General features: G+C 43.4%; 1 protein-coding gene across 5 annotated transcripts; it reads left to right on the plus strand.

Annotated features, from left to right (window-relative positions):
• The first annotated feature begins 260 nt into the window (after positions 1-260).
• On the plus strand, positions 261-26453 carry LOC106604220 (kinesin-like protein KIF3A). Of its 5 annotated transcripts, none has more exons than XM_014198664.2 (18): positions 261-480; positions 1114-1396; positions 2608-2752; positions 3042-3126; positions 3842-3947; positions 7387-7526; positions 7994-8191; positions 9426-9600; positions 10004-10102; positions 14105-14182; positions 18223-18382; positions 18625-18805; positions 21947-22057; positions 22887-23012; positions 23132-23185; positions 23342-23410; positions 23919-24081; positions 24993-26453. In XM_014198664.2, the coding sequence occupies exons 1-18, from the start codon at positions 475-477 to the stop codon at positions 25019-25021; spliced, it is 2208 nt and encodes a 735-aa protein (XP_014054139.1). In that variant the 5' UTR covers positions 261-474; the 3' UTR covers positions 25022-26453. The 5 variants fall into 5 exon arrangements, with proteins under 5 accessions (XP_014054139.1, XP_014054140.1, XP_014054141.1 ...); XM_014198665.2 differs by having other exon boundaries at positions 23919-24040; XM_014198666.2 differs by lacking the exon at positions 14105-14182.
• The last annotated feature ends 840 nt before the right edge of the window (positions 26454-27293 follow it).

The following is a 27293-nucleotide window of genomic DNA, read 5'->3' on the forward strand; positions in this document are numbered from 1 at the left end:
GCACAGGTGTCCTCTAACAATATCTACTTCTCTGCTCTTTACTTTGTGAGTGCTGAAAATAAATAATGTATGATACATTGTAGCTAAAAGACTCATTTTATTGGCTGTTGCATGGATCATGATCCCCTATTCTGTTTTCCATCTTACTCTATATCATCCCGTTTTACAACAAACATTATTGTTGTTCATTAAAGCAAACATAGTGAGATAGTCCTTTTACCTCCACCTATGGCGATGCCATCTCTAATGTACTTTACTGTCCACTACACCCCCTCCACCATTCTACTGCGCGGCCGCAGATCCACTTCGTTCAGACTTGACAATTTTATCTGCATCGGAGGAAATGGGCCACTGATGGAATAGGCACTGCGTTGGCATCAAAATCATTTTTGTAAGATAAACACTACCATCAAAGCATCCAAAAGCGTTTGCTATTGTCTCATGTAATTTTAAACATCAAACTAAAGTCTTAAAATGCCGGTAAGTGGGCCCTTTGTATTTCGCTGTTTTTCAGAGGTGTTCCTCCCTCCACCCGAATGATATGATGCTAACATTAGTTTAGCTAGCTAGCTTCGCCTTGGGTTTTGGATGAGTTAGCTAGCTAATTATATTTTAGACAGTGTCATTATATTTGATAGATATGCAGCCATATACATTAAAACCAGGATACAGCAAGGGCATGCAGTTAGTCAAGTTATTGTGTTAACTAAGTTTTATTCGTTGTGCATAACGATGCAGCAGCTGGTTAGTAAACATGCTAACATTAGCTAGCTTGCCTCCCTAGCAACAGCAAGAGTTTGCATGCAATACATTGCAGATTAGCTAGCTACGTGCCCGCAAGTATTGATTGGCCATACATTGAACTAGGAGCTAGCTCTTTCAACTATCTTGACAGTTAATTAACTATCTTAACTAACGTTAGCTGTACGGTAATGTTAGTTTGCTAACTGGATTCATTATAGCAAGCCAGCCAGTTTGTCTCCCTTTGCTGTGCGGAGATTATTAACGTTAGCTATGAGCGATGTTTTCATATTGCATTACATGAGGCATCGACTCTGAAGTCATGTAGCTACTAGGTGGCTGGCATCATGAATAGTTATTCCCCCCTTGCAGAGCAACAAGATGGACAAATCTGACAAGCCGGAGGTCATGGACAACGTCAAAGTGGTTGTGCGATGTCGCCCGCTGAACCAGAAGGAGAGGAGTATGGGCCACAAGCAGGCCGTCAGTGTGGATGAGAACCGAGGGACCATAACCGTCAACAAATTAGAGACCACCCACGAACCCCCCAAAACCTTCACATTTGACACCGTGTTCGGACCAGACAGCAAACAGCTGGACGTTTACAATCTGACAGCCCGCCCCATCATAGACTCAGTATTGGAGGGTTACAATGGTAAGTGGAGAGAGGATTTGAAATGATCTGTCCATTCACTGTTTCTGACACACCATTCAGAACTACACAATTGCATTTGTTCAAATAAAATCGAGCTTTATATTCCTACAGCACATTTCAGACATGCAGTGCAATGTGCTTTACAGGGGGAAAAACAATGGAAATAAAATATGAAATATTTTCTACACAACAAACATAAGTTTGACACAAACTGAAAAATTTAAAAGCATCATCCTAAGGAAAAGCAAAGGTAAAAATATGTGTTTTTAAGATCTCTTTTAAATATGTCCACAGTTACTGCCCGCCCTTATGTGCTCTGGCAGGCTATTCCAGAGGCTGGGGGCATAATAACTAAAGGCTGCCTCTCCATGCCTCTTGATCTTAGGCTTTGACATAATTAAAAGGCCAGAGGACCTGAGGAACCTAGTGGGTACTGAAAGGTTTGGATTTCTGAGCTTTAACTATAATGAATCATTAGTTATAAAAGAGACAATGACGGGTGCCATAATGAAGTTTGGGAGGGGCTGGGTGCAAGGAAAATGGTCACATGTGGCAGTACCGATAAGGGGAGGAACCGCTTAAGGCCCATATTACTCAGCTCCCTGACTAGCAATAAGGATGCACTGTTTAGCGATAAGGAGACTCCACCCAAAGTGGGGTATGTATACTACCACGGGTGAAACCATGTCTTTGTCTAATGCAGCTGTATTGACCCTCTGGGAAGAATTAACTTGGTTTAAGCTTTCACAGTGTCCGTGGAGTTGTGACTCTAGTAATAGAGCCTAACAGTACGTAACTTAAAAGCATGTTTGACATGTATTGAGTTGCACAATTGTGGATTGATTTTAAAAACCAATAGAATAATCTTAAAATGTATTCTTAAACTCACACGCAACTAGTGCAGAGACCTTAAAACCGGTGTAATGTGTGCTCTCCATCTGGTCTTGGTCAGTGGCCGTGCTGCAGCATTCTGTAGGTTTTGCAGTTGACCAATGGCTTTCTTGGGTAGACCAGACAGGAGAGCATTACAGTAGTCAAGCCTGCTTGTAATAAAAGCATGGATGAGACTCTCTATATCAAGGGCGGTTTGCGGACACAGATTAAGCATAGTAGAAATTCTCCATTTACCGTGTTTTTTAGTCCAGGACAAGGCTCAATCTGCCTTGAAATCACCTCTTAATGTTTTAATACTGAGCCTGTGTTTTCTCCAGGGACCATCTTTGCGTACGGACAGACAGGGACAGGAAAGACGTTCACCATGGAGGGGGTGAGGGCAGTGCCAGAGCTCAGAGGAATAATCCCCAACTCCTTTGCTCATGTGTTCGGCCACATCGCCAAAGCAGAGGGCGACACCCGGTAAGGACATTAACACAAACGGGCAAAACAATCGAACAATACTGGTTCATTGCCAGGCAATTGTTTGATGCAACATGCTATGACTGACTTGACTTATTATTTTCAGCCCCTAGGAGAGCAAAAGGCCTCAATCACACAACACTGGTTAAGACACTGGTTGGAGTCAACGTAAACAGAAAATGCTTAGGTCTACAAGAAAAAAGACAGGCATTGTTTTTGACATGCTTGCTGCTGACAGTCTCTCAGTTTGAGGTTGATTTGAAATAAGTATCTTACCTCTCATCCGCAGGTTCTTAGTTCGCGTGTCTTATCTGGAGATTTATAATGAAGAAGTGAGAGACCTGCTGGGGAAGGACCAGATGCAGAGGCTGGAGGTTATAGATGTTTTATATGATATGATGATATGCTTCTCAGAAAAACCATCCCATTTCATTTAGCAAGAAGCAGCTGTAGATATGAAGAACATTATCCCATTAATTAGATTAACCATACAAGAATATATATATTTTTTAAAAACACTGGCGCTAGCTTCATAGGTAGTAGCTTATTGGTTTGATTTCAAATCAAAATTATTTATAAATCCCTTCTTACATCAGCTGATATCTCAAGGTGCTGTACAGAAACCCAGCCTAAAACCCCAAACAGCAAGTAATGAAGGTGTAGAAGCACGGTGGCTTTGTAGATTTGTAGATAAGACCACAGTGACCAAATGATAAAGATGAGTATGATAACGTTGTTGGTGCCTAGAAGCACAGAATGGGACATTACACAATACTAGGGTCCCAGAAAGGGAATTAAAGATGATTTCCTTATCATAACTAATCTCCATTGGTTTGTCAATAATACATCAATGTCATTGGTTCCTGAAAGGAGACAACAGGACATAGCACATGAACTGGGATGTTCTCTGTTAAGGGAACTATAGATGATTAAACTTCTCATAATTCACTGCTTAGTTTCTAATACAGATGAGCATGATAACGTTGTTGGTTCTCAGGAGGGAATTTAAGATATGAATGTATAAGAGGAATTCGAGAGTATTGCCTGCTCCTAACTCATATCATTGATTTGTGTTTGTGTGACCACCAGGTGAAGGAGAGGCCAGATGTGGGCGTTTACATCAAGGACCTGTCTGGTTATGTGGTGAACAACGCTGATGACATGGACAGGATTATGACAATGGGGCACAAGAACCGTAAAGATTCACACAAAGCATTTAGAAGAGTTCTAAGCATTAGAATTCATGATCGTACAGTATATACCATTTGCCAGACCCCCCTCACAAAATAGGTTTCTAACCTCAAGGGTTCTGTCTTACTATCCAGGTCTGTACCCAAACAATTTGAGCTTCTACTTCTAAAAAATTCACCTTTCCAGAAACAGTGCCTTCCTCAGAAACAAGTCTCTCACCGTTGCCGCTTGCTATAGACCACCCACTGCCCCCAGCTGTGCACTCGACACCATATGTCGGGGCGGCAGGTAGCCTAGCGGTTAGAGCGTTGGACTAGTAACCGAAAGGTTGCAAAGATCGAATCCCAGAGCTGACAAGGTAAAAAAAAATATATATGTCGTTCTGCCTCTGAACAAGGCAGTTAACCCACTGTTCCTAGGCCGTCATTGAAAATAAGAATTTGTTCTTAACTAACTTGCCTAGTTAAATAAAGGTTCAAAAAAAGTGAATTGATTGCCCCCCATCTATCTTCTGAGCTCTTGCTACTAGGTGACCTAAACTGGGACATGCTTAACACCCCGGCCATCCTACAATCTAAGCTTGATGCCCTCAATCTCACACAAATGATCAATGAACCTACCAGGTACAACCCCAAATCCGTAAACACGGGCACCCTCATAGATCTCATCCTAACTAACTCACCCTCCAAATCCACTTCTGCTGTTTTCAATCAAGATCTCAGCTATCACTGCCTCATTGCCTGCATCCGTAATGGATCTGCGATCAAACGACCACCCCTCATCACTGTCAAACGTTCCCTAAAACACTTCTGCGAGCAGGCCTTTCTAATCGGGGTATCCTGGAATGACATTGACCTCATCCCGTCAGTAGAGGATGCCTGGCTATTCTTTAAATGTGCCTTCCTCACCATCTTAAACAAGCATATTTTTTTTAACCAGGAATAGATATAGTCCTTGGTTCAGTCTAGACCTGTCTGCCCTTGACCATCACAAAACATCCTGTGGCATTCTTTATTAGCATCGAATAGCCCCCGTGATATGCAACTTTTCAGGGAAGTTAGGAACAAATATACACAGGCAGTTAGGAAAGCTAAGGCTAGCTTTTTCAAACTGAAATTTGCATCCTGTGGTACTAACTCAAAAAGTTCTGGGACACTGTAAAGTCCATGGAGAATAAGAGCACCTCCTCCCAGCTGCCCACTGCTCTGAGGCTAGGAAACACTGTTACTACCGATAAATCCACTATAATTGAGAATTTCAATAAGCATTTCTCTACGGCTGGCCATGCTTTACACCTGGCTACCCCTACCCCGGTCAACTGCCCGGCACCCTCCACAGCAACCCGCCAAAGCCCCCACCATTTCTCCTTCACCCAAATCCAGATAGCTGATGTTCTGAAAGAGCTGCAAAATCTGGACCCCTACAAATCAGCCGGGCTAGACAATCTGGACCTTTTCTTTCTAAAATGATCTGCCAAAATTGTTGCAACCCCTATTACTAGTCTGTTCAACCTATCTTTCGTATCATCTGAGATTCCCAAAGATTGGAAAGCTGCCGCAGTCATCCCCCTCTTCAAAGGGGGTGACACTGTAGACCCAAACTGCTACAGACCTATATCTATCCTACCCTGTCTTTCTAAGGTCTTCGAAAGCCAAGTTAACAAACAGATACCAAACATTTCGAATCCCACCGTACCTTCTTCGCTATCAGAGCTGGTCATGGGTGCATCTCAGCCACGCTCAAGGTCCTAAACGATATCATAACCGCCATCGATAAGAGACATTACTGTGCAGCCGTATTCATCGACCTGGCTAAGGCTTTCGACTCTGTCAATCACCACATTCTTATTGGCAGACTCGACAGCCTTGGTTTCTCAAATGATTGCCTCGCCTGGTTTACCAACTACTTCTCTGATAGAGTTCAGTGTGTGAAATCGGAGGGCCTGTTGTCCGGACCTCTGGCAGTCTCTATGGGGGTGCCACAGGGTTCAATTCTCGGGCCGTCTCTCTTCTCTGTATACATCAATGATGTCGCTCTTGCTGCTGGTGATTCTCTGATCCACCTCTACGCAGACGACACCATTCTGTATACTTCTGGCCCCTCTTTGGACACTGTGTTAACTAAGCCTCCAGACGAGCTTCAATGCCATACAACTCTCCTTCCGTTGCCCTCCAACTGCTCTTAAATGCAAGTAAAACTAAATGCATGCTATTCAATCGATCACTGCCCACACCTGCCCGCCCGTCCAGCATCACTACTCTGGACGGCTCTGACTTAGAATACGTGGACAACTACAAATACCTAGGTGTCTGGTTAGACTGTAAACTCTCCTTTCAGACTCACATTAAGCGTTTAATCCAAAATTAAATCTAGAATCGGCTTCCTATATCGCAACAAAGCATCCTTCACTCATGCTGCCAAACATACCCTCGTAAAACTGACCATCCTACCAATCCCCGACTTCGGCGATGTCATCTATAAAATTGCCTCCCAACACTCTACTCAACAAATTGGATGCAGTCTGTCACAGTGCCATCCGTTTTGTCACCAAAGCCCCATACACTACCCACCACTGCGGCCTGTACGCTCGCGTTGGTTGGCCCTCGCTTCATACTCATCCCCAAACCCACTGGCTACAGGTTATCTACAAGTCTCTGCTAGGTAAAGCCCCGCCTTATCTCAGCTCACTGGTCACCATAGCAGCACCCACCCATAGCACGTGTTCCAGCAGGTATATCTCACTGGTCACCCCCAAAGCCAATTCCTCCTTCGGCCGCCTTTCCTTCCAGTTCTCTGCTGCCAATGACTGGAACGAACTGCAAAAATCTCTGAAGCTGGAGCCTCATACCTCCCTCACTAGCTTTAAGCACCAGCTGTCAGAGCAGCTCACAGATCACTGCACCTGTACATAGCCCATCTGTAAACAGCCCATCTATCTACCTCATCCCCATACTGTATTTATTTATTTTATCTTGCTCCTTTGCACCCCAGTATCTCTACTTGCACATTCATCTTCTGCACATCTACCATTCCAGTGTTTAATTGCTATATTGTAATTACTTCGCCACCATGGCCTATTTATTGCCTTAACTTACCTCATATGCACTCACTGTATATAGACTTTTTGTTTTCTTTTTTTCTACTGTATTATTGACTGTATGTTTTGATTATTCCATGTATAACTCTGTGTTGTTGTATGTGTCGAATTGCTATGCATTATCTTGGCCAGGTCGCAGTTGCAAATGAGAACTTGTTCTCAACTAGCATACCTGGTTAAATAAAGGTGAAATAAAAAATAGATAAAAAAATGTCCTGGTTAAATAAAGGTTACAATCACACTCATGGAAGTTACTATGAAGTGTAACCAAGTTATTATGAAGTGAACCAAGAAAATACAGTCTGAGTTTTATGTTTCTGAATGTGTTATGCTTTATCCTACCCAGGCTCGGTTGGCTCCACCAACATGAATGAACACAGCTCTCGCTCTCATGCCATCTTCACCATCACCATCGAGTGCAGTGAGAAGGGTGTGGATGGAGACCAGCACGTACGCATGGGAAAACTCCACTTAGTGGATCTGGCGGTAAGGAAGTCAAATGAACATTTACTGTAAAATAGAATAAAGATATAATTTACCTCAACAGATATCAAACCGATGGAATCTCCCAGAGAGAGAACTTGATGCTTTGAAGGAGTAAGCACATTTTGGTAACTTGGTATCTGTTTTTTGAGATATAAGAACCAAATCTGTATAGATTACCTTCATACATTTATCTGGCTATGGTTTTCTTAGTCTCTGCAATGGGAATTATAATTTGAATTCCAATATAGGATTTTTATGAACATTTTGAGTCCAATTATCAACGTTTAAAGGCCGCTAGGTGAAGTCAGTAAGCCCTGTTGAGCGTGTTCTTATCAGATTCAACATGTTATTGTGGAATGGAAATGTATCTGTGGCTTTAAGGCATGTGGTCCACACATAGCAAACAGACAGAAAACATAATCATCAGTTAACCCCCCCACACTGTTCTCTCTCTTTCTCTCCCCCAGGGTTCTGAGCGTCAGGGGAAGACAGGAGCGACTGGCCAGCGACTGAAAGAGGCCACTAAGATCAACCTATCTCTTTCCACGCTGGGTAACGTCATCTCAGCCCTGGTGGACGGGAAGAGCACCCACGTCCCCTACAGGAACTCTAAACTCACTCGCCTGCTGCAGGACTCACTGGGGGGAAACTCCAAGACCATGATGGTAACTAACAACACTTCCTGCTTTTACTTCCTGCTGCTTTAATGCTATGGGTACACACAAAATTGCTGCCAGTACGCCCATTACACATCACTGACCTGGTTGTGGCGGCCCGTTCTACTCATTCTAGTTCTGTGTTGGCACCCAATTAGTGTCAATGGTAGCAATGACTCATTAGTTTTAATGTCACATGCACAAGTACAGTGAAATGCCTTTTCTTGTAAACTCAAAACCCAACATTTGCAGTAATCACTAACAATGTAATAGTAGAATAAACAGTAAGTAAGTAAGCATGTTATATACAGGGTCAGTTCCAATACTATATATACATATGCAGGGATACAAACATATAAACGCAACATGTAAAGTGTTGGTTTCATGAGCTGAAATATAGATCCCAGAAATGTTCCATATGCACAAAAAGCTTATCTCTCAGATTTTATCAAGAAGCTGATTAAACGGCATGATCATTACGCATGTGCACCTTGTGCTGGGGACAATAAAAGGCCAATCTAAAATGTGCAATTTTGTCACACAACACAACGCCACAGATTTTTCAAATTTTGAGGGAGCGTGCAATTGGCATGCTGACTGCAGGAATGTCCACCAGAGCTGTTGCCAGAGAATTGAATGTTCATTTATCTACCATAAGTCACCTCCAATGTAGTTTTAGAAAATTTTGGCAGTACGTCCAACCGGCCTGACAACAGCCATCTGGCTTCTTCACCTGCTGGATTGTCTGAGACCAGCCACCCGGACAGCTGATGAAACTGTATTTCTGTCTGTAATAAAGCCCTTTTATGAGGGAAAAACTAATTCTGATTGGCCTGGCTCCCCAGTGGATGGGCCTGGTTACCAAGTGGTTGGCCCTATGTCCTCCCAGGCTCACCCAAGGCTGAGCCCCTGCCCAGTCATGTGAAATCCATAGATTAAGGCCTCATTTATTTATTTAAATTGACTGATTTCCTTATGAACTTTAACTTGTTGAAATTGTTGCGTTTTGTGTATTTTGTTAGTTATTTATCAGTCTTATTACTTGGGGGTAGATCAGGTTAAGTGACACAAATGCCAAGTGGCATCCAATTTTGAAAACTATTAATAAATACATATATACAAATATTTAATTTATTATGATTAAGTCTGCCAAGCTCTCGTTCCTTGCTGTTCTGTCATAAAAGGTCTGATTTTAATCTCTCATAATATGTATCATATTCTCATAAACTTTTTCAACGGTCAGTGTGCGAACATCGGCCCTGCGGACTATAACTACGACGAGACCATCAGCACGCTGCGTTACGCCAACCGGGCCAAGAACATCAAGAACAAAGCTCGAATCAATGAAGACCCCAAGGATGCCCTGCTACGGCAGTTCCAGAAGGAGATCGAAGACCTTAAGAAGAAACTCCAAGAAGGTCAGTTAGTGGTCCTCTCTATTGATGCTGTCTTCATTTGGGACAGGAGTTGCAATATGACAAACACACTTCTGTGTTCAAGTTAGGATTGGATCCAAAGCCTTTTTAAGGGCTGGTTTCCCATTTCCTAGTCTAATACTGAAAAGTATGCTTCATGGAGAATCGTTTTAGTCCAAGACTAGTCTTAATCTATTTCTAGTAAACCTGCGCTAAGGGTTTAAGGAGAGTTAACCTGCGCTATGGGTTTAAGGAGAGTTAACCTGCGCTATGGGTTTAAGGAGAGTTAACCTGCGCTATGGGTTTAAGGAGAGTTAACCTGCGCTAAGGGTTTAAGGAGAGTTAACCTGCGCTAAGGGTTTAAGGAGAGTTTGTAACTAAATTGTTTTCTGTTCTGCTGTTCCAGGGGAAGAGATCTCCGGGTCGGAGGGCAGTGGATCAGAAGAGATGGATGAAGGAGATGACGAGGGAAGAGAAGGAGGAGAGGGACGAAGGAAACGGAGAGGTAAGGGGCCCCGTTCTTCCTCTCTCCCAACAGGACTGTGTGAATGGTGCTTTGGCTCCTTATGAAGGTCACTAGGTTTCTGTGAAGGTCACTAGGTTTCTGTGAAGGTCACTAGGTTTCTGTGAAGGGCACTAGGCTTCTATGAAGTGTACTGGGCTTTGGTAAAAAGTTGTCCACTAATATAGGGAATAGGATGCTATTTGGGATGCAGCAGAGGACTGCTCCCCAGTCCCCATGTCCCCTGATGCTTTTTAAAACTTAATATACAAAGAAAATATGTTTCAGAGAAGAGTTGGGTTTGTTTATGTCCCTGCCCTGCATTAGGAAGAGTCACTCTAATACAACGGGGGAAAAACTGATGCATGAATTCTTGCACACACAATCATCTTAGCCATTTATTGTTGACGCTATCATCAAAGGTTTGTCCGCCCGCATGTGAAGGAGTTGTCACTCAGATGTTAGACATGATTATTAGTGTGGGCTTATTTCCTGATGACTAAAATGAGTCAGCATCCTCCATGTGAAGGTAAACGCTCTGAAAGTACCCAGAAGCCATGTAGAGAGAGAACCATGGCCTCTGTGTGTACTCTGGCTTAATAAACACTAAACTGGTTTCGGTAGTCTGAGCTAGGAAGTTCCCCAAGGCGCAGTCACCTTGCCCTTTTTAGGTTAGGCAAAAGGTGGAAAAGATAAGAAAATGTGAAACTGTACACATCTACGGCGGCTTCAGAAAGTATTCATACCCCTTGACTTATTCCACATTTTGTTGTGTTACAGCCTGAATTCAAAATGGATTAAATTGATGTTTTTCTCTCACCCTTCTACACACACTACCCCATAATGACAGTGAAAACATGTTTTTAGAAATTCTTGCAAATTTATAGAAAATTAAATAAAGAAACATCTCATTTACGTAAATATTCACACCTCTGAGTCAATACATATTAGACCTTTGTCAGTGATTACAGCTGTGAGTCTTTCTGGGTAAGCCTCTAAGAGCTTTCCACACCTGTCAATTTTGAAGTTGATCATTGCTAGACAACCATTTTCAATTCTTGCCATAGATTTTCAAGCAGATTTAAGTCAAAACTGTTACTCGGCCACTCTTCTTGGTAAGCAACTCCAGTGTAGATTTGGCCTTGTGTTTTAGGTTATTGTCCTGCTGAAAGGTGAATTCATCTCCCAGTGTCTGGTGGAAAGCAGACAACCAGGTTTTCCTTTATGATTTTGCCTGTGCTTACCTCCATTCCGTTTATTTATTATCCTGAAAAACTCCCCAGTTCTTAATGATTACAAGCATACCCATAACATGATGCAGCCACCACTATGCCTGAAAATATGGAGAGTGGTACTCAGTAATGTGTTGTATTATTTTACTGTCTTGTTGCAAACAGGATGGATGTTTTGGAATATTTTTTTATTCTGTACATGTTACCTTTTCACTCTGTCAAATAGGTTAGTATTGTGGAGTATCTACAATGTTGTTGATCAATGCTCAGTTTTCTCCTATCACAGCCATTAAACTCTTAACTGTTTTAAAGTCACCATTGGCCTCATGGTGAAATCCCTGAGTGGTTTCCTTCCTCTCCAGCAACTGAGTTAGGAAGGACGCCTGTATCTTTTGTAGTGACGGGGAGTATTGGTACACCATCCAAAGTGTAATTAATAACTTCACGATGTTCAAAGGGATATTCAATGTCTGCTTCTTTATTTTTACCCATCTACCAATAGGTGCCCTTCTTTCTTTGCGAGGCATTGGAAAACCTCCCTGGTCTTTGTGGTTGAATCTATGTTTGAAATTCACTGCTGGACTGAGGGACCTTACAGATAATTGTATGTGTGGAGGTACAGAGATGAGGTCCTCATTAAAACATCATGTTAAACACTATTATTACAACCAGAGTGAGTCCATATAACTTATTACGTGAATTGTTAAGCAAATATTTACTACTGAACTTATTTAGGCTTTACTTGCCATAACAAAGAGGATGAGTACTTATGGACTCAAGACATTTCAGTAAACATTTAGAAAAACATAATTCCACATTGACATTATGGGGCATTGTATGTTCGTCAGTGACACAAAAATAATCTCAATTTAGACCACTTACAAATTCAGGCTGTAACACAACAAAATGTGAAAAAGTTAAGGGGTTTGAATACTTTCTGAAGGCTCTGTTCACGTCAGAATGATCATTCACACATAAGTATTACTATATTTATTGGGGCCTCCTGATAGTCTTTAATACACTGCTGTCATAGTACAACTAGTGTCTTGACAGTTTTTCTTGGTCATGTGACCTGATCAGGAAACACTCTGGGCTCTGTGTATAACCTTGTAGCCTTTGTGCTGTTCGCTTTAAATTAGACGTCGGATGCTATGGTGCTGCACTGTACATTACATTATTGTGTGTGTGTGTGTGTGTGTGTGTGTGTGTGTGTGTGTGTGTGTGTGTGTGTGTTAGGGCTGGGCGATATGGCCAAAAAATCATATATTTCTTTTACGATATATTTCTTTTATTATTGATGTCACTTGTTAAATCCACTTCAATCAGTGTAGATGAAGAGGAGGTGACAGGTTAAAGAAATGTTTTTAAGCCTTCAGACAATTGAGACATGGATGGTGTATGTGTGCCATTCAGAGGGAGAATAGGCAAGACAACAGGGTATGGTATTAGGTGCCAGGCGCACCGGTTTGAGAACTGCAACACTGCTGTGTTTTTCACATTCAACAGTTTCCTGTGTGTATCAATAATGGTCCACCATCAAAGGACATCCAGCCAATTTGACACAACTGTGGGAAGCATTGGAGTCAACATGGGCCAGTATCCCTGTGGAACGCTTTCGACACCTTGTAGAGTCCAATGAATTGAGGCTGTTCTGACGGGGGCGCGGCTCAATATTAGGAAGGTGTTCTTAATGTTTTGAACACTCAGTGTTTGAATATTTTCTCTAAATTATCTTTGTTGTACAGTTAAAAACCTCTTAAGGATCAGAACCTTTTTTTCAGTTTTCGCCTAAAATGACATACCCAAATCTAACTGCCTGTAGCTCAGGACCTGAAGCAAGGATATGCATATTCTTGGTACCATTTGAAAGGAAACACTTTAAAGTTTGTGGAAATGTTAAAATAATGTAGGCGAACATAACATATTAGATCCGGTAAAAGATAATACAAACAAAAAAAACGTACGTTTTCTATATATTTTTGTTGGTTCCATCGTCTTTGAAATCCAAGAGAAAGCCCATAATATAATGTAGGAGTCGAGGCACAATTTAGATTTTAGCCACTAGATGACAGCAGTGTGTGCAAAGTTTCAGATTGATCCAGTGAAACATTGCAATACTGCACAATATTTTCTATCAAGTCTGCCCAAATGTGCCGAATTGGTCAATTGATACATTTTAAAGTACATAACTATAGAGAACATACAAAAATGATATGGTAATACAACATTTAATATGACACACTCCCAGGAATGTCATACATGATGGATCATTAGCTTATACACTAACTTTCACACATCTAGATGACCGGGCAGGGTGGTTGTGGAGCCAGAGACAGCAGGGGTTCAAACTGTACAACCCAGTTCCTACATTTCAATATAATGGATTTTATCAATTATTTTACCTCGATTCTTGCTATACAGGCATTTGGAACATAGCACTAAAACATACATTTAAATGAATTTGATATATCGCCCAGCCCTAGTGTGCGCGTGCGTCCGCCGTCCATGCACTGCTTAATGTAGCTGGTTATATCAACCGTATAGGATTGGCTTGTAGGCTGGTTGCTCTCCAGGTTTGTTGTGCTTTCTCCATAACCCCATTTGCCCCCATCTCGCTCTCCTCCATCTCTCGCTCTCTCTGTGGTCGGCGTGTCCTTGGAGCCTCTCCTTCTTCTCTCTCCCCATCCTTCCATCACCCCCCCTCTCGGTCCACTCCATCTCTCTCTGTGTTTGACATGTCCCTGTTGAGTGTCTAGTCTACTCTGTGTTGCAGGTAGTGGCAGCAGCATCAGTAGCTCAGACTCCTCTATAGAGGCACAGACCACTGAGGAGAAACCCAAGGCTCAGACTAGTGAGTGGAGCAGCTTGCTGTCTGCACTACCAACCCTACCACCGACTGCTAGTTAATATGGTCCAGGGACTGTATTCACAAAGCATCTCAGAGTTGAGAGTGCCGATCTAGGATGTGTTTTGCCTTTTAGGCCTATATCATAATGATTTTATGGACAAGGGGACCTGGTCTTAGATCAGCACTCCCAACTCTGAGGAGCCTGATAGACCCAGGCCTACAAACTGACCCTGATCTGTAGGTGCTGTAGCTAACTCCTCAAAGTATTGACCGGAGTTATCTCAGGACCCTCCTAATGTTAACCTCCCCTACCTGCCTGCCTGCCCTGCCTGCCCTACCAGTCTTATATAAACAGTTGAAGTTGGAAGTTTACATACACCTTAGCCAAATACATTTAAACTCAGTTTTTCACAATTCCTGACATTTAATCCTAGTAAAAACTCCCTGTCTTAGGTCAGTTAGGATCACCACTTCATTTTAAGAATGTGAAATGTCAGAATAATAGTAGAGAGTGATTTATTTCAGCTTTTATTTCTTTCATCTCATTCCCAGTGGGTCAGAAGTCTACATATACTCAATTAGTATTTGGTAGCATTGCCTTTAAATTGTTTAACTTGGGTCAAACGTTTCGGGTAGCCTTCCACAAGCTTCCCACAATAAGTTGGGTGAATTTTGGCCCATTCCTACTGACAGAGCTGGTGTAACTGAGTCAGGTTTTTAGGCCTCCTTGCTCGCACACGCTTTTTCAGTTCTGCCCGCAAATGTTCTATAGGATTGAGGTCCGGGCTTTGTGATGGCCACTCCAATACCTTGGCTTTGTTGTCCTTAAGCCATTTTGCCACAACTTTGGAAGTATGCTTGGGGTCATTGTCCATTTGGAAGACCCATCTGCGACCAAGTTTTAACTTCCTGACTGATGTCTTGAGATGTTGCTTCAATATAGCCACATAATTTCCCTTCCTCATAATGCCATCTATTTTGTGAAGTGCACCAGTCCCTCCTGCAGAAAAGCACCCCCACAACATGATGCTGCCACCCCCGTGCTTCACGGTTGGGATGGTGTTCTTCGGCTTGCAAGCCTCCCCCTTTTTCCTCCAAACATAACGATGGTCATTATGGCCAAACAGTTCTATTTTTGTTTCATCAGACCAGAGGACATTTCTCCAAAAAGTATGATCTTTGTCCCCATGTGCAAACCGTAGTCTGGATTATTTATGGCGGTTTTGGAGCAGTGGCTTCTTCCTTGCTGAGCGGCCTTTCAGGTTATGTCGATATAGGACTTGTTTTTACAAGTGGATATAGATATTTTGGACCTGTTTCCTCCAGCATCTTCACAAGGTCCTTCGATGTTGTTCTGGGATTGATTTGCACTTTTCGCGCTGACGTACGTTCATCTCTAGGAGACAGAACGCGTCTCCTTCCTGAGCGGTATGACGGTTGCGTGGTCCCATGGTCTTTATACTTTCCCACTATTGTTCGTACAGATGAACGTGGTACCTTCAGGCGTTTGGAAATTGCTCCCAAGGATGAACCAGACTTGTCTACAATTTTTTTTTTCTGAGGTCTTGGCTGATTTCTTTAGATTTTCCCATGATGTCAAGCGAAGAGGCACTGAGTTTGAAGGTAGGCCTTGAAATATATCCACAGGTACTCCTCCAATTGACTCAAATGATGTCAATTAGCCTATCAGAAGCTTCTAAAGCCATGACATACTTTTCTGGAATTTTCCAAGCTGTTTAAAATCACAGTCAACTTAGTCTATGGTAACTTCTGACCCACTGGAATTGTGAAACAGTGAATTATAAGTCTGTAAACAAACAATTGTTGGAAAAATGACTTGTGTCATGCACAAAGTAGATGTCCTAACCGACTTGCCAAAACTCTAGTTTGTTAACAAGAAATTTGTGGAGTGGTTGAAAAACAAGTTTTAATGACTCCAACCTAAGTGTATGTAAACTTCCGACTTCAACTGTTTCTCATACTCTCTTTTTATCTGTCTTTCTCTGTCTCCTATTTCTCTCTTGGTCTGTTTGTCTGTCTGTCTCTGTCTTTCTGTTTCTCTGTCTCCTATTGGTCTGTTTGTCTGTCTGTCTCTGTCTTTCTGTTTCTCTGTCTCCTATTGGTCTGTTTGTCTGTCTGTCTCTGTCTTTCTGTTTCTCTGTCTCCTATTGGTCTGTTTGTCTGTCTGTCTCTGTCTTTCTGTTTCTCTGTCTCCTATTGGTCTGTTTGTCTGTCTGTCTCTGTCTTTCTGTTTCTCTGTCTCCTATTGGTCTGTTTGTCTGTCTGTCTCTGTCTTTCTGTTTCTCTGTCTCCTATTGGTCTGTTTGTCTGTCTGTCTCTGTCTTTCTGTTTCTCTGTCTCCTATTGGTCTGTTTGTCTGTCTGTCTCTGTCTTTCTGTTTCTCTGTCTCCTATTGGTCTGTTTGTCTGTCTGTCTCTGTCTTTCTGTTTCTCTGTCTCCTATTGGTCTGTTTGTCTGTCTGTCTCTGTCTTTCTGTTTCTCTGTCTCCTATTGGTCTGTTTGTCTGTCTGTCTCTGTCTTTCTGTTTCTCTGTCTCCTATTGGTCTGTTTGTCTGTCTGTCTCTGTCTTTCTGTTTCTCTGTCTCCTATTGGTCTGTTTGTCTGTCTGTCTCTGTCTTTCTGTTTCTCTGTCTCCTATTGGTCTGTTTGTCTGTCTGTCTCTGTCTTTCTGTTTCTCTGTCTCCTATTGGTCTGTTTGTCTGTCTGTCTCTGTCTTTCTGTTTCTCTGTCTCCTATTGGTCTGTCTGTCTCTGTCTTTCTCTGTCTCCTATTTCTCTCTTTGTCTGTCTGTCTGTCTGTCTGTGCCTCCTCTCTGAGGAGTCTAGAAGACTGTTCCAAACTGCACCTTATTCCCTACATAGAGGACTCTGGTCAAAAGTAGGACACAAAATAGGTAATAGGGTGCCGTTTAGGACACATCCAATGTCTCTAGTCTGGTTCTAGATCTGTATGTGCACAGGCAACTTCTTTACTCTGGTTGTCAGACAGATCTGGGACCAGGTTATATTTGCATTTTATTTCAGTGAACTATAGAATTTAATTGAATTATCGAACTGATAGAATTTAATTGAATTGACTCGCTAGCTTTAACGCCAACAAAAAACGGCAACAGAAGGAAATCTATGGTTCAGTCAGTCAGTATGATTGAAGGTTCTCTCTCTATATTACTGTACTGCCACTTTGTCATGGTCTTCTCCATCACTTCCTGTCTTCATGGCTATATCTCTGAGAGAGAGAGTGCCTTGTGAATAGGCCTGAAGCCTGCACTCTGTCTAGAAGCTGTTCTCAAATGGCACCCTATTCCCTATGTAGTGCACTACTTTTTACCAGGGCCCATAGGGCATAGTGCACTATTTAGGGAATTGGGGTCCCATTTGAGATACACAGATATCTTTAAAAGCACCTTTTAACTTCCTGCTCGTAATCTAATGGATAGTATCTGCAGAAAGTACAGACTGCTGTCTCTTCATTAAGGAGCTGAATCATACAGCCGATGCAGTTTTTACTGCTCTGTAGAAGACCATAGCTACTATCAAACACCTTGGAGAGAGAGACTAGATGTGTGTTACATCTAATATTTGACTAATTCACCATTGTAATATGATGTGCTGTCTTAGCCTGGTCCCAGATCTGTTTGTGCACAGTGTGACAATGACCATAGGAGTTGGCAAGACGACACAAACAGATCTGGGACCAGACTAGTGCTGTTTAAGCAAACCTACGAATCAGACTGGGTTGGGTGTAGGGTGATGTTCCCCTAGATGCAGATCTTAGATCAGTTTTGCATGTTCTAATGGTGAAGGTTAGGGATTGAGCGAGGGGAAGCTGATCCTACGTCTGCATTCTGTACCTAGGGGAAACTTCCCCCCTCCCCTTAGTGGGTGGGTTGAGGTGGTAGAAAGCATCTGAAGAATAACATGTCATTAAGAAACGTCCATGATGCCTGTGGACTTCGGGGATGGCGCTATAAGTCAAACAAATTATTATTATTATTATTATTATTATTATTATTATTATTTAAGGGAAGAAGAAGAAGGTTTCTCCTGACAAGATGGTGGAGATGCAGGCGAAGATCGAGGAGGAGAGGAAGGAGCTAGAAGCCCAGCTGGACATGGAGGAGGAGGAAAGGAACAAGGCCAGGGCAGAACTGGAGAAGAGAGAGAAGGATCTGCTCAAAGCACAGTGAGTACAGTTTGGGGTTACAAACATTCCCTAAATTCCCAAGTTTTCCAGAAATCACGGTTGAAGAATAATCTACTGCTTTAAAATATTATCTAACGCTTGCCCCCCTACCCCTAGATACTTTTGGATGCCCTCTTGTAGATTTGTGACATCCTAGAAAGGTATAAGCAATATGCCAGAAACTCCACCTAGCCTACTGAAGGTATTTTCTGATCTACTGACCTCTAACCTCCTTCCCCCAGGCAGGAGCATCACCTGCTGCTGGAGAAGCTGTCAGCCCTAGAGAAGAAGGTGATCGTTGGAGGAGTGGACCTCCTGGCCAAGGCTGAGGAGCAGGAGAAACTACTGCAGGAGTCTAACAATGAGTTAGAGGAGAGACGTAGGAGGGCTGAGCTTCTCCGCAGAGAGCTAGAGGAGAAGGAGGTATACCATCTTACACACTGTATCACAATATATTACAGAGCCTTCAGAAAGTATTCATACCGCTTGACTTATTCCACATGTTGTTGTGTTACAGCCTGAATTTAAAATGGATGATTTTGTGTCACTGGTCTACACACAAAACCCAATAATGTCAAAGTGGAATTATGTTTTTTGAAATTCAGGCTGTAACGCAACAACAACAAAAAGTCAAGGGGTGTGAATACTTTCTGAAGACACTGTACATCTCAATATGGACGTAGGACTATCAACTCAAAGCAGCGCTGCAGAGAACTGGAGGAAGAGGAGTTATAGCACACAGTGAAATAGAGCATCTGCATTCAAAGGCTGAGTCTTAGTTCAGCCAACTGAAGAGCTGTAAAGCATAGATACCTCAGTGGTTAACTCTGACAGCATGCCAGTCATTTCTGCATCAAAATGCTCACCACCAAACTTCCTCTGTCTGTCTGAGTGGAGAGGGGATGTTGATCAGTGATAAGTGGAGATGTTATATTTTGGTATGAGGGCACTGACAGGAAAAGGATATGACATCATCGTCATTCCAGCATATTGGGTACCGAAATTAGTCATTTAATGTAAACTCAGAAAAAAAAGATTAATGAACATGCACCTGTGGAACGGTCGTTAAGACACTAACAGCTTACAGACGGTAGGCATTTAAGGTCACAGTTATGAAAACTTAGGACACTAAAGAGGCCTTTCTACTGACTCTGGAAAACACCAAAAGAAAGATGCCCAGGGTCCCTGCTCATCTGTGTGAACGTGCCTTAGGCATGCTGCAAGGAGGCATGAGGACTGCAAATGTGGCCAGGGCAATACATTGCAATGTCCGTACTGTGAGATGCCTAAGACAGCGCTACAAGGAGACAGGACGGACAGCTGATTGTCCTCGCAGTAGCAGACCATGTGTAACAACACCCACACAGGATCGGTACATCTGAACATCACACCTTCGGTACAAGTACAGGAAGGCAACAACACCTGCCCGAGTTACACCAGGAACACACAATCCCTCCAGTGCTCAGACTGCAATAGGCTGAGAGAGGCTGGACTGAGGGCCAAACATTTAGAGTACAGATTCTTTTATGGGACAATATACAAATGTTTTTGTGCAAGATAATTAGAAAAATAGTACATGTATACATTGGTTCTTTTAATTTAATGAATTTAACACTATTTGTTGATGTGAAAATAATTTACCAATTTGAACGTTGTCCTGAGATTTTTGGGGGAGGTGGGGGTCACCAGAATTTCTGGTGGAAAAAAATGGGCTCCATGTTGAAGAAGTTTGAATACCTCTGCTTTAAAGCCTACTAAGTCACACCAGTCAGCACCTTGCTAGTTCAGATGAGCTGCCTGCTTTGCTTTTCCCAGTCTGAAAATGACAACATAATCTGTCAATGAGCAGAGGAACAAAATACATGCTGCAAACTGACAATAACAGACCAATACTGAAGGATCAGTAGAGTCTTGATAAATGTATTGCCTGATATTTCAGTAAAGAATGGTTGACTGAATTATCTCCTTAATTCCAACAGATTTTATGACATCAGCAGTTTTCTTCTTCACGCACACTCATCAATTTACTCTTTGATTCCATGAGGAAATCTGTTGAATGTTCTGCTGAAATGAGCTAGTGGTCAGAAGTAGTGCCCTATATAGGGCATCATTTGAGACTGCCATTGTTGACTCGATCTTGTTGCCAGAGAAAACCACAATGGAAGGTGAAAAGCCTTCAGGTATTATTGTTTTCCTGCATGTACTGTTGTCCCCGTCTGGACCAGTCTACTGTTGTCCCCGTCTGGACCAGTCTACTGTTGTCCCCGTCTGGACCAGTCTACTGTTGTCCCCGTCTGGACCAGTCTACTGTTGTCCCCGTCTGGACCAGTCTACTGTTGGCCCCGTCTGGACCAGTCTACTGTTGTCCCCGTCTGGACCAGTCTACTGTTGGCCCCGTCTGGACCAGTCTACTGTTGGCCCCGTCTGGACCAGTCTACTGTTGGCCCCGTCTGGACCAGTCTACTGTTGTCCCCGTCTGGACCAGTCTACTGTTGGCCCCGTCTGGACCAGTCTACTGTTGGCCCCGTCTGGACCAGTCTACTGTTGGCCCCGTCTGGACCAGTCTACTGTTGGCCCCGTCTGGACCAGTCTACTGTTGGCCCCGTCTGGACCAGTCTACTGTTGGCCCCGTCTGGACCAGTCTACTGTTGTCCCCGTCTGGACCAGTCTACTGTTGGCCCCGTCTGGACCAGTCTACTGTTGGCCCCGTCTGGACCAGTCTACTGTTGGCCCCGTCTGGACCAGTCTACTGTTGGCCCCGTCTGGACCAGTCTACTGTTGGCCCCGTCTGGACCAGTCTACTGTTGGCCCCGTCTGGACCAGTCTACTGTTGGCCCCGTATGGACCAGTCTACTGTTGGCCCCGTATGGACCAGTCTACTGTTGGCCCCGTCTGGACCAGTCTACTGTTGGCCCCGTCTGGACCAGTCTACTGTTGGCCCCGTCTGGACCAGTCTACTGTTGTCCCCGTCTGGACCAGTCTACTGTTGGCCCCGTCTGGACCAGTCTACTGTTGGCCCCGTCTGGACCAGTCTACTGTTGTCCCCGTCTGGACCAGTCTACTGTTGGCCCCGTCTGGACCAGTCTACTGTTGGCCCCGTCTGGACCAGTCTACTGTTGGCCCCGTCTGGACCAGTCTACTGTTGGCCCCGTCTGGACCAGTCTACTGTTGGCCCCGTCTGGACCAGTCTACTGTTGGCCCCGTCTGGACCAGTCTACTGTTGGCCCCGTCTGGACCAGTCTACTGTTGGCCCCGTCTGGACCAGTCTACTGTTGGCCCCGTCTGGACCAGTCTACTGTTGGCCCCGTCTGGACCAGTCTACTGTTGGCCCCGTATGGACCAGTCTACTGTTGGCCCCGTCTGGACCAGTCTACTGTTGGCCCCGTCTGGACCAGTCTACTGTGTTAAAGGGACACTTTACAACTTTTTAACGTCAGATTTATTATCTCCAGCACCATACCAGTATCTACATGGAGATAATTAATGAGGTTAAAAAGTGTTGAGGTTTTCCGTTAATGATGAAATAAATGAAATGAAATGCTAAACTCCCTGTCTTTTTTGCAGGCGGAGCGTCTGGACATTGAGGAGAAGTACACCAGTCTGCAGGAGGAGGCTCAGGGGAAGACCAAGAAGCTGAAGAAAGTCTGGACCATGCTGATGGCTGCCAAGTCAGAGGTAAGAATGTCCAAGTCCCACAGGGCTCTGGTGAAAACTAGTGCACTATATAGTGAATAGGATGCATCCCAAGTGGGTTCAAACACAGGACTGGGGACTTGTTGTGTTGTTGATGACCTGCAGCAAGAACAGAACATTAACACACAGCATTGGCTCATTAACACATCATTGGTTCATGACTTCATTAACACAGCATTGGTTCATGACTTCATTAACACAGCATTGGTTCATGACTTCATTAACACAGCATTGGTTCATGACTTCATTAACACAGCATTGGTTCATGACTTCATTAACACAGCATTGGTTCATGACTTCATTAACACAGCATTGGTTCATGACTTCATTAACACAGCATTGGTTCATGACTTCATTAACACAGCACTGGTTCATGACTTCATTAACACAGCACTGGTTCATGACTTCATTAACACAGCACTGGTTCATGACTTCATTAACACAGCACTGGTTCATGACTTCATTAATACAGCACTGGTTCTGTGTTCATTCAGAAATTGTTGTTGTGTTGTCAGATGGCCGACCTGCAGCAGAACGTTAACATAACATTGGTTCAGTGGTTGTTGAGAGGTTGTTGTTGTGTTGTCAGATGGCCGACCTGCAGCAGAACGTTAACATAACATTGGTTCAGTGGTTGTTGAGAGGTTGTTGTTGTGTTGTCAGATGGCCGACCTGCAGCAGAACGTTAACATAACATTGGTTCAGTGGTTGTTGAGAGGTTGTTGTTGTGTTGTCAGATTGCCGACCTGCAGCAGAACGTTAACATAACATTGGTTCAGTGGTTGTTGAGAGGTTGTTGTTGTGTTGTCAGATGGCCGACCTGCAGCAGGAACATCACCGGGAGATCGAGGGCCTGCTGGAGAATATCCGCCACCTCAGCAGAGAGCTACGACTGCAGATGCTCATCATAGACAACTTCATCCCACAGGAATACCAGGTGGGTGTGTGGTTGAGTGGGTGTGTGTTTGACAACGCGCGTGTCCATCCGTCCATTTATAATTGTGTGAGCGAGTATTTAGTGCTAATATGGTTCCTGCTTCTTCCTGTCTGGTGCAGGAGATGATCGAGAACTACGTACACTGGAATGAGGACATTGGGGAATGGCAGCTGGTGAGTTCTGCATTCAGCCACAGTGAAATATTTAACCTGAGAATAGTTAGGCTAAGGGGAGGGAGTTTCTTCATTAACATAGACAGTACAGAGCAACGTTGGTGTGATTGCTTCATGCTTATGACATTGTTTCCATGGTTACTTGTTGGTCCTCAGAAGTGTGTAGCCTACACTGGTAACAACATGAGGAAACAGACCCCCGTGCCGGACAAGAAAGACAAAGATGTGAGTTCTTAGTTCACGCCTACATAACAAGACAAACACAACATGGTGGATCTGGATAATATTATTCTACCCTCACGTTCTCTTCTTCCTCCACCCTCTGTCTATCCCTCTCCTTCCTCCTCCACCCTCTGTCTATCCCTCTCCTTCCTCCTCCACTCTCTCTATCCCTCTCCTTCCTCTATTCCTCTCCTTCCTCTATCCCTCTCCTTCCTCTACCCCTCTCCTTCCTCTATCCCTCTCCTTCCTCTATTCCTCTCCTTCCTCTATTCCTCTCCTTCCTCTATCCCTCTCCTTCCTCTATTCCTCTCCTTCCTCTATTCCTCTCCTTCCTCTCTATGCCTCTCTCCTTCCTCTCTATCCCTCTCTATCCCTCTCTTTATCCCTCTCTATCCCTCTCTCCTTCCTCTCTATCCCTCTCTCCTTCCTCTCTATCCCTCTCTCCTTCCTCTCTATCCCTCTCTCCTTCCTCTCTATCCCTCTGTCCCTCTCTCCTCCCTCTCCCCCCCAGCCGTTTGAGGTGGACCTGTCTCATGTGTACTTGGCCTACACAGAGGAGAGTATGAGACAGTCACTGATGAAGCTGGAGAGGCCCAGGTCCTCCAAGAGTAGTAGGCCCAAGACTGGACGAAGGTACACCACCACCACCACCGTCTGTCTCCCCGCTGCTGTCGGTACATGATTATCCAGAATAATACAAATTAAAATAACAACAATAGTAATATTTCATTTCTGAATAAATGTCCGATTATAGAGAGTACTATAAAGTCTATCTGAAGTAATGGTTTACTATAATGTATCACTTTGTCAGGTGTACGTCCCATGGTGAAATGTTACTGTAAAAGCTGTTTTCACCGTGTCCTGCAGTTCTGACAAATAGTAGTACATGTTGTTATTATCAGATATTTGCTGCTTTCTGGTCAACCTTAATGTCACTTACCTAGAACTATAAGAAATATATACACTGAGCATGTATATCAGTCTCAATTCATCGGGTCATGGACTCTACAAGGTGTCGAAAGCGTTCCACAGGGATGCTGGCCCATGTTGACTCCAATGCTTCCCACAGTTGTGTCAAGTTGGCTGGATGTCCTTTGGGTGGTGGACCATCCTTGATACACACAGGAAACTGTTTAATGTGAAAAACCCAGCAGCACTGCAGTTCGTCACACAAAGCTGTGCACCTGGCACCTACTACCATGCCCCGTTCAAAGACACTTAAATCTTTGGTCTTGCCCATTCACCCTCTGAATGGCACACATACACAAACCATGTCTCAATTATCTCAAGGCTTAAAAATCCTTCTTTAACCTGTCTCCTCGCCTTCATCTACACTGATTGAAGTGGACTTAACAAGTGATATCAATAAGGGATCATAGCTTTCAGCTGGATGCACCTGGTCAGTCTATGTCATGGAAAGAGCAGGTGTTCTTAATGTTTTGTATACTCAGTGAATATTAACCCCATGATCATCTCATCTGCGTCCCCAGTGTCACCCTATTCCCTTTGGGCCCAGGTCAAAAGTAGTGCACTATATAGGGAAAAGGGTGCGATTTGTTAATGCTGCCCTCTTATCTCCTGACAGGAAAAGATCAACGAAGCCTGAGGCTGTGATGGAATCCCTGCTGCAGTGAGAGAGACAAGGAGAGAGCCAATCAGGGATGGAGCCCCATGTACTGCAATGAATCTACACTACTATACCTTAGAGTCAACAACAGCAGTCAGTCAATAGTCCAGCCTGGAGATCTTTATTGTTGAACGTCGTCATTTAAACATATGTTATCTTAATACACTGTATAGTAAGGTTCTACATGTGAATGGAGAGGAGACGTTGGTTTATTGGTCGGTGAGTGAAGGAGGGAGCAGTCACTGTACTGTAGGATTTGGGCCTTGCCCTTTAAACTGGGGGTTAATGGCCAAGTCGAAGGGACCTTGTGTTGTAATAAACTGAGACTTGTTGAGGATAATCAGCTTAACGTTGAGTCTTAATGTAGCCATCGAGCACAGTTCAGGTGGCAACACACTGATTTCATCCCAAATGGCACCCTATTCCCTTTTTAGGGCTCTACTTTTGACCACGGCTCATACGGTGTCCCATGGGGCTCTGGTCAAAAGTAGTGCACTTAAAAGGGAATAGGGTGCCATTTGGACACAAAGAGATGAGTCTATGATGAGCACAAGCCATGGTTTGTGACCATATAATCATCTGCCAAGACGACGACAACAACCGTCTTCTGTTATTTGAGATGCAGACGCCACCACTTCTAATGGCAGGACATCATTAGGATACATCTGATACCCTTCAACATAGTCAAAATAAAAAAACTGTTCTAGAAATGATTCATATCTATACCACAGGTCATAATTCCCTTATTTCAAGGATCACACTTATGGAAGTCTAAAATGTACTTTAAACTTAGTTTCCTCCTTTATGTCTGAATGATAGGACGTGCATGACATACCGCTTCTATAGACGGGCTGGTTGTTTAGCAACAATACCGACGAGTGAGCAACTAGAGGGCAAACTATATTTAGTCTCCAAATGTTCTTTGAAAATATAAATACATTTGCACAATGAGCGCTTGTCTCTAAAATACATCCTTAACAGTTGTTGGTTAGCTAGCGAATTTCAGCCATATTAGCATAGGCGTGACATCAGTCAAAACACCTCAAAACAAGACATGTTATTAATAAGAAGATGCAACAAGCTGAAACCAGCCTCCTACGATTCCCCACATGGCAGCTTCTTGTCATTGTTGCTAGCTATCTGACCATTCAGAATCCTAACGCCACACGAACTTCTGCCTTATCGACGTGTGTGTCATTTTCGTGGCGTTGTCAGCTAACCCGTCTATAATGTAGTACCATTCACCCATTAAACACTAACTCATTTATTACGCTTTTATTTCTTCCTTCTCATGTCATCGTTTATGGTGCATTGTAGTGGAAGCAAAGTGTCTTTATTTTGTATTATACTGTATGTCAAATGTTTACATTTACTGTATCTCTTAATAATTTATTAAATTATTGGACATGTTTAATCTCACTCTTTCTTGTTCTTTTTTCAACATCCCTCTTTTTGTTTATTTCAGTCTCTTGTTTTGATTTGATTTGCCGTGTGATTTGTCTGGTTGCCGTGTGATTTGTCTGGTTGCCGTGTGATTTGTCTGGTTGCCGTGTGATTTGTCTGGTTGCCGTGTGATTTGTCTGGTTGCCGTGTGATTTGTCTGGTTGCCCTGTGATTTGTCTGGTTGCCCTGTGATTTGTCTGGTTGCCGTGTGATTTGTCTGGTTGCCGTGTGATTTGTCTGGTTGCCCTGTGATTTGTCTGGTTGCCCTGTGATTTGTCTGGTTGCCCTGTGATTTGTCTGGTTGCCCTGTGATTTGTCTGGTTGCCCTGTGATTTGTCTGGTTGCCGTGTGATTTGTCTGGTTGCCGTGTGATTTGTCTGGTTGCCGTGTGATTTGTCTGGTTGCCGTGTGTAGCATGTTTTAAGATTGGAATCATGCTACGTTTCTAAGTTTCTTCCTGCCTTCTAGGGAGTTTTTCCTAGACACTGCTTCTGCATTGCTTATTCTTTAGGGTTTTAGGTTGGGTATCTGTAGAGCGCTTTGACAACTGCTGATGTAAAAAGGCTTTATAAAATAAATGTGAATGATTGATTGATGCTATAACGCCATGGCACTGCCACAAAGTTGACATGTTCCACGATTTGCCCAGTGGTCCACACACGATACAGTATAATGTTAATGATTGTGTTTTACCAGTGCTTTAGTGTGGAGACGGCCAGACAGTTCAGTGATTCCACATTATAAAATGTAGTTTGAGGCTAGAGTCAGGAATAGGTCAAATCTAGAAAATCTTTGTTGCAGTAGTATCAACACTTA

The sequence above is a fragment of the Salmo salar genome, chromosome ssa05, assembly GCF_905237065.1.
Source record: "Salmo salar chromosome ssa05, Ssal_v3.1, whole genome shotgun sequence".
Lineage (NCBI taxonomy): Eukaryota > Metazoa > Chordata > Actinopteri > Salmoniformes > Salmonidae > Salmo > Salmo salar.